Raw genomic sequence first — 14,682 nt, 5'->3', positions numbered from 1 at the left:
CCTTTCCGCTGTGCTAACAGTTGTGCGTAGAAGGAGACCGCCAGTAGTGTGGCAGGGTACATCTCCATCTATCGTGGTAGAAACAGACGTGCCTCTGGCTTGTGTAGCCTGCACAAATACAATGGTGTATCCTGCTACGACAGTACTGTATTAAGCTTATAAGTCAAATTGCCTCCAGAGGGCGTCTGGTTCATGACGTCACAGCCCAATCTTAAAATCCTACTGACTTTTTAAAAATCATTGATTGTAAAACATCTATAGCGATTAAAAAAAAAAATTTCTCACGTTGTTTTGGGACCATCATTTTCTGCCGTAGCATGTGCAACAATAGATCTCTTGAGGGGAAAAAAACAGACCTATGTCGATTTACGATGTGTTGGTGGTCCTGAACTACACTAAATCAAAGTCGCACGATACACGTCACAACCACGTGTGCTTGTAAGTCTACCTGCCAAGTGCGGAGCCTAGGCTCCAGGGTGAAGATGCCCCTAACTGCTGGTCGGGGATCAGATTTCCCTTCCCAGGTCCTAACTTTAACCATTAGTAGGGGAAGAAAATAACTGACTCTGGACCAGCAGCTAGGGGCAACTTCACCCAACTCCGGTGGCTAGCTAGCTATACCCACGAGACAATGACGGTGTCACTGGTTAGCTTAATGCGTTTTTTCAATGACCAGGACAACAGTGTTAAGAAGGGAGAAAATCATTTCAAGTCCAACCATGTAGAGCAGGTCATATACAGCCAGGGCAGATTAGCGGGTCTGTCAGGGCCAGCATGAAAGATATAGTTTATAAAGTTTCGGTTAGCTAACGTTAACGTTAGGAAGGGCTGGATCAGTAGTAGCTAGCTAGCTAGCTAGCTGTCAAAGTCAGGTTTATTTGTCATTACAAACCATATACTGTACAGTACATGATGAATCTTCGTTTCGCACTTTCTGCTCACAGCACTTACAAAGGAATACACACATTGTGAAAATCAGAACTACAGTGCACTTAGACAAGACAGGTGCAGTAGGCAAGAGATAGACCATTTCTAATAAATAGTTGTATTAAAACAAGTAGTAAACATATTGTTAGTAATTTATCGAAAACCATGCCGGCTAGCTGTTGTGATCCCCAAAATAAAAATATATTTCCGAGCAATATTCAATTAAGTTAGTGCTCATCCGCGAGAAACGTATGGTCACGTTAGATATCGTCATTTAGGATGCAATGCATTGAAGTGCTTTGAACTTTGTAAAAGTTCTAGTTCAACCGTATAATGTTACAACATAGATAAAAATATATATGATGTTATATTCCATTTGTTAGGTTAGGTTGTGCTTTATAGATCCCAGAAAGGAAATTATGTTGTCATCATGACCGTACAATTATGATGTGAAATAAACAATATAACTTTAGTAACAAATCTGTTATTTCCATTAATTTGAAACTGAAATACGATATCAAAGTGACACTAGAAGTAGAAGGGCGCAAGAATGTTCCAGACCTCCGTGAACTTGGCACCACATGTGATCAGAACATGAATAAAAATATTGTCATTCGTTTGTGCTGTGTTTGTGCCGTATGGTTTTTGATATATTTCACATTATATTTCATGAGCTGTGACGTCACTTTCCACCCCCAAGTAACTCCAAATCGCTCCAAAGTAGTCTTGGTCGTTTGTTCTATGTTTGTGCTCGTTTATGCCGTTGAAAGAAACAAATGTGCTATTTTTATTCTTTAGATATTAAACATTACTTTTTTCAACAGTGACGTCATTTTCCACCCCAACATTGTCCAAATCGCTCCAAAGTAGTCTCGTTCGTTTGTGCTGCATTTGTGCTGGTTTGTGTATAATTATAAATTAAAAAAAAATTTTACATTTATAATTATAAAAATTATAATTATTTATAATTTTTACGGCACAAATGAGTACAAACCCAGCACAAACAAATGACACCACTTCGGGCCGATTCGGAGCTTGTTGGGGTGGAAGATTACGTCATGGCTAATAAAACGCTTCATTTCTAAATAAACATAACGACACTTAAATACAGCACAAACTCAGCACAAACGAACGAGACTACTTTGGAGGGATTTGGACAATAATCGGATGGAAAATGATGTCGTGAAAAAAGTAATGTTTAATATATAAAGAATAAAAATAGCACATTTGTTTCTTTCTATAGGCAAGCAACTACAAGGTGCATGTTCTATGTGTACGTTATGACCTTAAATACTTTAGCGCACACCCCCTAGTGGTCGGCACGCCAGCGTGCCTAGATTGTTCAACTCAGACATTCATTGCAACCAAAGAAAACAGAAATGCTTTGTTTTAGTTTCATTAGTGGACGATACACGACAACTATGCCGAATACGGAGTTTCGCAGCGCCACCATTGTCGCTCTGGTCGTTCATTTAACAAGCACCCCCTCCCTGCAGACTCATCTGCAAATACACCCCCCACCCATGACATAATGGACAATACTGTCTATCTGGGCATTCATAAAAATATTCTTTCACCACTCAAAAATCATATTCCATCATAGCAACAAGATAAACCCAACAATAGCTCTAAGATATGCCAATACAGCAGTGAAAATGCTGCTCACTGAATAACAAGATAAACAAGACGGTTTTCAAAAATTATACAATATCATTCCGCATTCTATATCTGGGACTAACTATTGAATAAATATACAACCATTGGTTTTACGTGTAGAGATATCCCTTTTGAGACCGAGTGGTCATATATTGTCTTGGACAATCAGTTTGTGAAATTGACATTGTGAAGTAAATGGCAAGTTCATTTGACATGATATTTGGTGTGGGTACTACATACACCGTGGACTTACAGTGCAGGGTGTTTTCATTGAGATGAGACATGTATTTTTGGAAATATATTACAAAAAACATTTTTTTTATAAAACGTAAATTACATTTTTTGCCTTGAACTGCCATTTCTGATTATCTAACTCATAGAAGCAGAATGTTTTGGTAGATTTGGGTTGCCAAGAGACTTCTGATAAAACTGGTATGTAATACTTGTGGTTTCTTAATTACCATGTAAAAAACTGTTTAATAAATAAATAAATAAATAAATAAATAAATAAATAAATAAATAAAAAAAGAACAGTGAAAAACAGCCAAAATCCTTTTAAGGTTAAGAAAACTTAAGGTTTTACATTTTTTCCCTTAATTTACATAAAGTGAATCATAAAGTGAAGTAATGGCTTACTAATGAGGTAGCAGAAACTATTGAATAAGAGGGCAACATTAAGCCATTACTTCATATTTCTTAATACACAGATACTTAATATACACGTAAAGGATTGAAAATCGGGTGGGAATAACTTCAGAGACTTATGCTTGTCCCTGCAAAACCTTCAGTATGGAATTCATCCATGTGTCAATTCACCCTTGCATTCTCAAAATTTCATATTGGTTGGATTTGCATGTGTGCACCTGACTACACACACCCTCCCAGGACTGTAAGTATAAAAGCAACAATAGCACTGCATATTTTTGTAGGTGAAGGTGAAAGACATCTGGAACTGAAAACCAAAAATTTCTTGTCATTCAAGTTTATCAAGCACTCTTTGGTCTCTTACCTTCCGAGCTACCCCTCTCTTCCACCTTCTCTCTTGGGCAAAGTCAGCAGAAAGCCACTGCATCTCCTCACATAGATAGTCCCAGTGCACTTTGGTCCGACCTGGTTCTGCCACACGAGAGAGGCGCTTCAGGGACCAGAATCCCTCCCGCTTCAGAGCAAGAGACCGGTGCTCAATCTCTGCTTCCTATAAATGGAGAGAGTAGTCATTATTTGTAGAATAAACACTTTGATTCCAAATAAAAACATGAATTTCATAATCCATTCTTGCACCAAGACTTGCATACGCAAGTAAAAATCTGACTTGTGCTAACATTTTCATTGGTCACAACAGTGTGAAGGCCAGGTCACCATTTGATTTATATGTTGGCTGTGAGTGGGCAAGCGAGTTGGATCAGCCTCCCATAACCCCTTTGTTGTGAGGCACAGAAACAATATTTTAAGAAAACGAGCAAAACCCAAAAACAGTCGCATTTATACAAAGTCACCCCTACTTCATTATAGCAGTTTTTAATTCAGAATTCATACAAGATAAATTGCCCACAGTCGTGTCTGTCCTGTCAGTATCCAGTTCCATGTTTATCGAATAGGGGATATAAACAATTATTGAAATAAACAATTACTTTTTAAATATATTGACACACAGAAAATAGTTTTTCAAGGCATCTTTAAGAGAGACTGGCAAAAATGTGAAAAGACAACAGACACCAGCAACAAGTGAGCAAGGGGAAAGTGTAACCTCACATCACAGTATTTTGAATAAATATCTAGATTTTCATACATTTACATTTAATAAATATACTTTGTATTCAATGGTGTTTACTGGCAGAGGTCAAAGAAAACGTGTCTTAACGATATAAAAATAGTAGTAAATCACCTATCGTGTCTTTTTGTTTACTTTAAGGTAAGGGTCACAACTGGCCCCACTTATGGGCACAAGCGTCCCAGAGGTGCAGTTGTTCCTTTGAACATATTCAGTCAAAATGTGCCTTTCACTGTAGTTCATTGAAGTTTTAGAATTGGTTTAGAACTCTGTGGAGTTCCAACATATTTTCAGTTATTCACTGAAATTGAGACTTTGAATAAACTGAACAGACTACATGGCAAGTGCAGAAATGTAACTGTTTTGTGTGCAGTTCCTGCTTGTTATGACTTAAGAAATTACTTCAAAAAATACTGTAGGCATACTGTCATATTTCTTTTAACTTTTTTCCCATTTTTTGTTTTGTCACATTTAGCACATTTTAGCAAGTTTCCCAGTGTGCCGGTAGCCTCGATTCAGTTTTCCGTAAGCTTATATAACAAAACCACTATCATTTAGAAATACAACTGTTGGAATAGACTCAATGTGTCCTTAATTTCAAGAATAGTTTTGCAACATATGGCTGCACAATATGTATGAAATTAGATCACTGTGAGCACAGAAATTGATGTAGTAATGTTGGACAGTAAGGGTAAGTAATAAAAACACAGCCTTTCTAGGGTTAAATGTGTAAAAACCCACAGAAACAATTTTTTGTGTTCTATTTGCTACATTTTTTAGAAAGCAACTGAAATGATCAAAACTAAATTTCATCCAGAGATCTCCATTCACCCCGTGACCTCCATGCAGGTTCAAAATGTCAAAGAAATAGATGAAGTGTAACATCAAACCATCTATTGCTAGAAGAGATACAATCAAGTATGTAGTGTAGTGCCCAATAGTAAACTGTCCTAAATTTTAAGTCATTCTGTCGAACAGCCTACATTATTGAGTTTGTCTGAATAAACACCCAACTCCTAAAAAATGACATGGCAACATTTTCAGTAGTTAGCTAGCTGGCCGGTATTAACTATCACAAATTCAATGTAGCTAATTAGTTTCTCATACAACTACAGCAGTTCCTCAGTCTCCACTTCAATGTCACTGGATTAACGTTTTTAACCAGTCACCACTCTTGGGTAAAAAGATTCAGTGCTGCATTCTTTTAAAGCCAAATATCTCTGCAGCTGCAGCAGAACGGCACTGCTGCAACCACTGATTAAACAGACTTCTCTGTTGAAAAAGCCAGGGTAGCGTAGGCTATGGTATGTTTGACTGTCCTGGTGCTTCTCTGTACCTTTTTGTTTTAAAAAGTACATCAAACTAGAATGCCGTTTTTAACCAAACGTTCTGCTCACAACGTAATCACAATGGATGATCCACACACAAACATAAAACAAAATTGGAATCGTGCGTGGTCAATGTGGGCGCATTCCAACCGCTTATTTTTTCAGTCATTTGTCTCCTTCACTGACCTGAAAATTGACCAAGGTGCATTTTGATCCTTTATTTCTTAACTTTGTTCAAATGTAAAGGGCTCCATTGTGCCAAAAGGATAGGCGTTTATGAGCCCCTGCATAAAATTCCCTTGCAGTGAATGGTTTCATTAAGATTGAGAAATAAGGCACACTACATGTGCAACATGTAGCATTGAACAGACACTCACATGCTTGGCCAACTCTGCCATGTCCGTGTGCCTCTCTGGACGAGGACGCGTAGTGTAGGCTGGATCAGATTGTTGGGGCCCTCCCGGGCCCCGGGTAGGTGGAGAGATGAATTTACCATGGGGTCCTCGCAGTGGAGCAAAGGCCCGATCTATCTGGGTGGACACCCAAGTGGATGGAGAGGGTGCAGGAGGAAGAGGTGAGTTTGCCAAAATCCTGTCTGCTATCCATCGACACACCTGAATATCCAAAAAATAATGAAAAAAAATCCACATGAACATCAGTGGTCCATTAGTTTTCAGAAAACAAAGTCTAGAGGCTAGGTAGACATCCACTTGCATTAGAAGTACCAAGTAGTGATCAAGATCTTCCATCAGCCTTGTATTCTGTTGACTGGCGACATAGCATCAAAAAATAGTAAATAAATATAATAGAAAATACAATAAATAAATAAATGTTGGAAATTCCCACACCGCCACACTGGTTACCATAAATACATGTAAATAAATTGTGTTTAAAGGGATGACTATGAGTAATGGATTGATCGATTACTAGTCAGAGAGCCATTTCAGAAGCAAGAGAATGCACCAGTGGCTGAGCATCATGTAGTTTCAATGCCCTGCGCTGAGGGAAATTGACTGAGGGAAATTTACTACCTCTGTTAATTGTAATATATGAAATAAAATGAAAATTAAATATGTGATTCAATTGCAAAGGAAACAGCCTGTTTATGTATTCTAGCAAATATCCCATACCCCACCATTTCTGCTGGTAAGGTTTTGCCATGGCGTGGCGCCACGGCAAAATCCTTGCCACCATATTATACATTTAAAAAAATAAAAAATAAATAATAATAATAATAACATAAAAAATTATAAAATAAAAAATTATGTATATTAAATTCTTAAATTAAAAATGTTACATTTTCTAAATATTTCTGCCTAAATGTGCTTTCAAAACCATACTGTCGCGTCCACATATTTATTTTCAATAAGAGCCTAGGCCGCACGCTCCATGCTTGCTCCTTTCTCTCTCCTTTCTGAGGTGGTCGGAAGATTTGCAGCGCGCGAAGTTCACACTGTCTGTCAAAGAGGCACTTTGACAGCAGTGTGTACTCATGAGCACAATACATTTCTCACTGCAGTGGTGATCAAACTTCACACAAAGCAAGTGCATGTTGTTACCCTTTATTGATAGCAATTCTACGAGACTGTATGGTATAGCCTAGCTATCACAACCCAATGGCAATAACCAATAAAATAGATTTTTAACATTATTTGTTCAACTCAACGTTCAAAGTGAAAATGTTTGTTTATGGTCGGCACCACCAAACACTTCTGTCACACCCTCAATAAATGACAAGTCCCAGTAGAAGACTGGATTATATCTTTAAAAGTTAGTTTCTGAATCCTCACCGATGTCACTTGGCCACTGTCAGTGAGGCCTGGCAAGCGATCTGAGCGTACAGTTGCTGAATCAAATATGTCAGAAGTATTCAGAATTGTTACCTGTTACCTAAATGTTGTTGCATGCTTGTCACCATTAACATGACAACCTTTAGAATCCATTTAAACTATTAACCAATCAGCTGGGACTTTAGGCAAGATTTCCAGTGAAAATATTGCCGTGGTTATCAGTCAGAATTCTGAGAGTTTGAACTTGAACCCACTGCCATACATGAGCATGTAAAATCAACCAGTAGCCTACGAGCCATGGCACTAAGTCACAATTTTTTAGTTTAAGTTTAATGCAAGCTTGCTTTATGGCTTATACAGACTTCACAAGATATTAATGTCAAGCCCTGCCAAGTATTAAAAATGCATCAATTACCCTTTCACACCCAGAAAAGTTTCAGGAAAACCTGAAATGTCAGGGAAATTTCTGTCCAAATTCAGATGAAATGTCCCATGAGCCCCGTTACAAAGTTATAGATTACCCGATTAACCAATCAATACTGAGAAACCAAACCAACTGATATGAGTTTCCTCAAGTCGTCTTGGTCAACTGGTTGACATCGCCCAATTATTTTGAAGTGACCATTTACATTAAAACGAGTAAATTATTATTATTTTTTATAACTACCAGCACTCTCACTCCTAATGGGGAACAATGATAAAGGATAATATTCAATGTTTAAGATAATCTAGAGCAGCGCACGTTTTAAATTAACACCAAAAAGTGTTCACTAATAATGGTATAATTAGTACTCACCTTGTTCTCTGCTGAACTAGGGGTGGCAAAGTTAGAGCCTGAGGCCTGAGATGTTCCTGCAAGTTCAGTTTCACTGTCACTATTTTCACTCCTATTTGTGCACTCTCTCTCTGGGGTAGGAGACTGGGTGACTGAGATGGACAGTTGGGGAACTGGTAGTCGCTCACATTGCTCCAACTCCAAAACATCTGTGAAAAGATGAGTGCTTTCTGAGTCTTTGCTGGGCATGGTGTGATAGCCCAGGTTGGTTTGGACATTGCTTAAGATATTCCTGTCCGATAGAGGTAGGGGAGTGACTGACAAAGGAGTAACAGCTGCAGCCAGTGTGGTGATGTCTTGATTTTCGGACAATGTACAAGTACTCTCTGGGGATGCTTTGACCTCATCTAAGGCCTCAAACTCAGACTCACTTTGAGGCAGTCTGAGAGTGGAAGAGGCCAAAGAGAGCGGATTCTGCACAGGGGTAAAGCAAAGAGATGCAGGTTCACTGTGGTTAGAAGGGTCTGTGAGTACTTCAGGCACCGAGTCTGTGGGCAAACCAGATTTGGGAAGGCACTCTACAGAAACCCTGCCAGACTCACAAACTGAGCTACTTGCCTGGGTGGTAGGTAAACACAATGCCTCTAAATTACTTGACAGCCCACCCAAGATGGTGGGAGGGCATCTGTCTAAAGGGGTGTCTGACAAATTTAAGATAAGAAGCTTGGGATCAACACCAGATGAAATGGCATGATCATAGGATATAGCCTCATGCATGTCTTCTGTTATCTGAATAACTGGGGGTTCCTGATCTTTGCCAGCCTCCATGGTTGCAACCTTTGCTGCAAGAACAGAGGAGTCGGTGAGAACGGGAAAAGAAGGGCACCCAGAATCTTGCATACTTCCTTGGAAGGAAACTGGGAGCTCAGCATGAGGAAGGCGTTCACTTTGCAAGGAGGATCCCAGCCCCTTAGATACTTCATCAGGTAAAGAAGTGGTGTGGGACTGACTGCCCTCCACAGACACACTGACAAGTGGGGACAAAATACTTTTTCTCCCTCCTTCTCCAGGCGAATATGCATGTCCCAGTGTGACAGTAGTGAGAGGTGTCTTGGATGCTTCCATCATTCTTTTGTCTGGGGAGATCGGTTGTATGCAACTGACCCTCTGCAGTGTATCAGGGGAAGTGTTTGTCTCTGTATGATCTGCAGTGACTGTTGGAGCCCAAATATCTATGGACTTTATTGGTAATGCGCCTAATCCTGTTTGAAGGCTACTGCCTTTTGCCACAACAGTTACCGGGAGGCCAGATTTATCTGCATGTTCTTTGGTCTCATTCTCACCCAACTGTTCATCGCCTCTGCTTAGCTGCCCCAGAGGAATGATAGTTTGGGTACACATGCTAGGGTTCAAGGAAGTCTGAGTGACATTCAATTCAGTCAAGTCCTCCAGCAACTCAATTTTATTTTTGTTTGCTGGATCCTGCGGTTCCCCCTGACCATCACTATTTTTTGTCACAGGAAGGCTTAGAGGACAACTGATGACATTTTCTACGACATTTGGACCATCATCACTTAGAGAGAGGTTGTGATGTGGTTGAGGGGGGCTATTCTCCAGCTGGGTACAAGAGTCATTGTTGATGTTGCCAGTCTGAGGGTGTGACAGTTGTTGAGAGTCAAGCTGCGCTCCTGTTTGACTTTTCTCTGGAGTTTTAGGAATCCTGCCAATTTTCTGCAGATTGTGAGGTGAGGGCAATGACTGCACAATGCTGGCATGGTTTTCTCTCCCCATCTCCTCAAGACAAAAAATCCCAGAATCCTGTGTTCCACCTTGCGGGTTTACGACCCTCTCTCTCATACTAGAAGCTGCAACCCTCTCCAACCTCAGTTCTCCAGCAGTGTCAGGGAGCATTTCCTTTTCAACTGTAGCAGCATTACTTAGCAAAGCTTTCTCTGCAACACAACTCTGCTTCAATTCCACTTCAGGACATTCAATGCATTTTAAAGCCTGATTTGCTGTTACAGTCTCATGGGATCCACTTGGACCTACAAGATCAGAAACCACTATGTTTTGATTACAGAACTCTTGTTCTGACAAAACTGATTCAGCCTTCTCAACTAGAACAGGATGTTCCTGTAGACCTGGCTCTGGTGCCTCCCTGAGGTATGACACATCGAGCTGGACTGCAACATCCATAGCATTTTGAAGAACATTAGCTGGAGAGGATGTTCTGGTTTCCAAGAGATTCGCCTGCACAGTATTACCACTTGCAATGGATAAAATGGACTGATCCATTTCACTCTCTTCGTAAATCCTGTCCCTCCCCACTGGCAGTGGGGGGAAGCAAGCACCTTGTGAACTAGACTCCTTTTCCCCATTGTCTGCTGTATCACAGGGGAAAGGATTCCCTGGAAGTCCATGCGGTTTAAAAGTGAAGTCTCCAGGTTTTGGGGTCCCATGAATCTTTGCTTGCAGAGGTGAGGGAGTCCGTTCTGTGCATACGCCTTCAGGTTGTAGATGGTATGTAGAGCAGAGAGAATGCTCCCCAATACCCAAAAGTTCACACTCTGTTTCTTCTGTGAACTGTTCAGAGCCCTCCTGCACTGCTTTTGGTGACAGGTCTTCCACTCCATCCACTTCTCCCTGTATTGTCCTTTTCTCCCTTTCACTGCAATCCAGAGAGCGTGTTCTAAACGTGGATTCTGTGTGTTTAACCTGTAAGCTGTCAGAGTCGGAAAATGAAGGAGAGAGGTTCTCAATAATTGGACCAAAGATCTCTCCCTCTTTGGAGCCAGACTGAGGAAGGGAGCTGGGCTCAGTTGACTGATCTGGTGAGGTGGTTTGGGAATGATCCATGTCTTTAGGTTCCTTGTTATGTGTACCTGCAAAAAAGCTGACAGCCAGAGGGGAGCTGTACTGGCTGAAACAAAGAGAAACTTTTCCGTTTTCACCCCCTTGTCCCAGCACCTCTGTATTTGCAACTTCCTGCACTGATCTTGCCTTCGTTGGGTGCTGCTGTCCTCTTCTGTCTTGTATTTCACCTTCTGGTCCTCCTGCTGGCCCCTCCTGTAGGATTTCCTCTTGGTCTGAATGAGCAGATCCTTCCACTCTAAAGTCCTTCTGCCAGTCGGAATTGCAACCTCCGTCTGACCTGTGCAATACTTCTGTTGTTTGTGCAAGGTCTGCCTGTATGTCCACAAGTCTGCTTGGAAAAGGTTGTACTGTCTGGGAATATGCAGGGCTACTGAAGTTCTGGTACAAAGAGGTAGCCAATCCTTTTTGAAAATTGTCAGTGTCAGTTTCGTCTGTACTGCTGCCTTCAGTTTTACCGTTTCTGTGAACCTCTGTAGGTGTCTGTTCCTTGGTATGTGCGTCTGTCTCTTGCTGTGACAAAATGTTGCTGGACAATGGAGCAGAGAGGGCAGCTGTGGCCGGCTGCAGGGCATGCTGGGATGACCCGGCCACATTCTGGGCAGCCAGGAGGGCGCCACCCAGCACAGCCACAGCCGTGGGGGGAGGCTGCTGTACTGCTGCCTCCCCAAAACGTCCTCCTTTGGCCCTGCCGCCACAACCCACTGCACCTGAGAAAAGAGCACAGGAAAAATTAACAAGTCATTTTAGCTTAGGACAAAAAGCACAATGCTGCACACAAGACAATAAATGTGCATTTGCCAACTGAAAAAGTGAAGACATCTCTGACAAGTAAGAGGTGACTCCCACATTCTGCAAGTACTTGTGGTACTTTATTTGTACTTCAGTAAGATCAAATTAGCTACTTCCAGCAAACACCACCATTAAAATAAATAGAGAAATATTGCTTAGGAATTCAGTTAAGTAACAGCAAACAGTTGAGGCCAAACTCAAGTTCACAACTCCACACGTCATGTTACTCTACATTTCCTGTGTTAAGTCAATTAGGATATCTACTTTATTTCCATGAGAGGTCATTTCAAAATGATATCGAAGAGACCGATTTATTTAAGCTTTTATGTACTATATCAGATTCAGTGGGTCAAAAGTTTACATGTACTGTTCGTATTTGGTGGCATTGCCTTTTAATTGCTTAAAGTTACAATCTCGAAGATTTCCGTTTCTTTGGCGGTACCAATGGCGAGAAGCAGTAATAGCAGGTGTTTTTGGACCTCACTTCCCATAGATCCAACCGGATCCAACCAGTGTCGCCTGTGTGACGTGACACTTACTATTTAGTGAATAAAAAATGGTTGTTATAAAAGTAACGTTATGTACATACTCATTCATTGTCTAACATTAGGTTAACTTAAGCTGTCTTTACACTGCCGAGCCGGGTTAAAATGCCGTAGCAGACCTGGGGTAGAATTAGTGATGATCAATTTCCACAAATGATCTTTATCCACCTTTTTGCCCGTGCAGTTATGTATCTCGCGCACAATAAACAGTCTCTCTAGTAAAAGATTGTTGTGTGATATTTTTGAAACTGCCGCCTTGCAAAATGTTACCCCTGGTGTTTCTGGTTTTGCTAACTAAACTGTTTGCTGAGCTGGGTGTTAAATTAGCAATCAGAACAAGAAGAATAAAACAAAAACAAAGGAGATTTAATCAAAAAAGGGCATCAAGGCTGAAGGAACATGAGGAAGTGTAATAAAATAATAACAACGCTGATCTATACTGCCGTATTCTTTTATTTAGTTTTCTCCGGCTTGACATCTTTACACAGAAATCAGACCCGGCTCTGCTCCACCTATACCCCACCTATACTACCGGCACAATATATTGGCAGGCTATAACCAAAACTAGGCTACTGCGCCGCATAACATACAAGTTTGATTTGAAGTTATTATGAAAATAAATTGGTTTGCGGCTGCATATTTTTAAACATGGCGGCTGAAAACAAACACAAAAAAATGCTGCGAGTACTCGACCAATCAGAAATGTTCAGCGCTGCAAGCTCCACCCAAAAGGTTCCTGTACTTTCGGAAAGTACTACCCCCCGAGCAGGAACTTTTTGGGGGGTAAAATAAAGCCCCCGGAACTAAATTTAGACCCTAGTTCCTGCGGTGGAAACGCACTGAGTTCCTCAAAAGGTTCCTAGTTCCGGGGTAAAGTTCCTGCGGTGGAAACGCGGCTTTATTGTGCAGAGGACAGTACAAGCTTTCCAAAAGTATAATGAATGTTTCATTTGAATTTTATTAGAGTGAGAGCTCCGCGTATCTGCACATTTTTTTCAGCACAGCGTTGAGTATACACCGGTAACATTAGTGGGTCAGAAAAACAGGAATCATGAAGTCTCGCTAGGATGTAGCCTATACGGATTACTGTTTGTAACATTTCAATTATTCAAGTTGTCACATGTTTGATATTGCTACATATTTGCACTGGTTGTAAGAGACAACTATAAGCCTTTGTTAATAATGCTCAGCACATTTGTATTGGGGGGTAATTAACGGTCCTAACATGCTATAATTTACAACAATCCACAATTTCGATATTTTGGATAGGTTTTTTGACACTAAGGGACACCAGAGTACACTGCTTACTGTTAGCTTCATAGATCTTTGGTAGTGACAAAAATCACCCTCAGATTTTGCAAACTTGTGGTCAAGGAATTTACGATCCAGGACATGTAGTTTCACCTGCTATACATATATGCAATCTCTCAGAGTTTCATTTCAAACTGAAGGAGAACTTTTTTTTTGTTGCGTTTTCACCAAGATAACAGCACATGTGGCTCTTTATTTCTACCTAAATTTTGAATATGATCCAACCTAAATTAGTATTATAACTGGTACAACTGTCTTGCTTCATTTGAATCATTTTCCAAGTCTCTGTGATGCTCACACCTGGAGTTATAAAGATTTAAGCACCCACTAAATTGGCATGGATTGGTTAGATCTGGCATATGCAAAGGGTTAAAGTAACTCTTTCCTTGTGATCATTTTATCAGTCAGTTCAGTTTTGAATATACAGAGCAAATTAATTTGAAAGCAAATATAAATTGCAGACTGCCTGCTGCACAAACCGACCACATCAATATGCCACCCTGCATGCCATGGCTGTACCACCAGTCCTGAAAAGGGGACACACTGATATTTCAGGAATGTGTTTTCAGTTGGATGAATATGAAGAAACATTATAAAGTTATGTTTAACTTTGTTGCATTACTTTAAAGTTGTCATTAAAACTGTGTTCATTAGAATGGCAAGATCTTAAATTGTTATTAATAAAACTTTCATATTTTCATATGGTGCATCCCTTTTTGCCACTCTTTGCCAACTAACCAAAGGCAGGTTATTCTAGTGCATTATTAAGTCCAATTGCGGGTTATTTGCTGCTACGTCCATCTGTTTTCGTGAACATTTCATTTATTTTATTAGTGTGGACGTTTTTCCCTCACATCAAAGACATCAAGACATCAAAATTTACACTTGAACAAAAATTAGCGCTATTTATATGAGG

At 40.3% G+C, this 14,682-nt stretch overlaps 1 protein-coding gene across 6 annotated transcripts in view; it reads right to left on the bottom strand.

Annotated features, from left to right (window-relative positions):
* srcap (Snf2-related CREBBP activator protein) overlaps nt 1-14,682 on the bottom strand; it is a 111,709-nt gene that overhangs the window by 90,146 nt on the left and 6,881 nt on the right. For 3 of the 6 annotated variants that reach the window (XM_064321469.1, XM_064321471.1, XM_064321472.1), the window contains exons 1-3: nt 8,269-11,827; nt 6,060-6,296; nt 3,593-3,778 (exon numbers count right to left, since the gene is read on the bottom strand). In XM_064321469.1, coding sequence (XP_064177539.1) covers nt 3,593-3,778; nt 6,060-6,296; nt 8,269-11,103 — 3,258 coding nt within the window. In that variant the 5' untranslated portion in view covers nt 11,104-11,827. Of the gene's footprint in view, nt 1-3,592; nt 3,779-6,059; nt 6,297-8,268; nt 11,829-14,682 lie in introns of those variants that run through there. The other 3 variants (XM_064321466.1, XM_064321467.1, XM_064321470.1) reach the window with 2 other exon arrangements.

The sequence above is a fragment of the Anguilla rostrata genome, chromosome 2 (genome assembly GCF_018555375.3).
Source record: "Anguilla rostrata isolate EN2019 chromosome 2, ASM1855537v3, whole genome shotgun sequence".
Lineage (NCBI taxonomy): Eukaryota > Metazoa > Chordata > Actinopteri > Anguilliformes > Anguillidae > Anguilla > Anguilla rostrata.
This window is presented reverse-complemented; position numbering and strand designations above follow the sequence as displayed.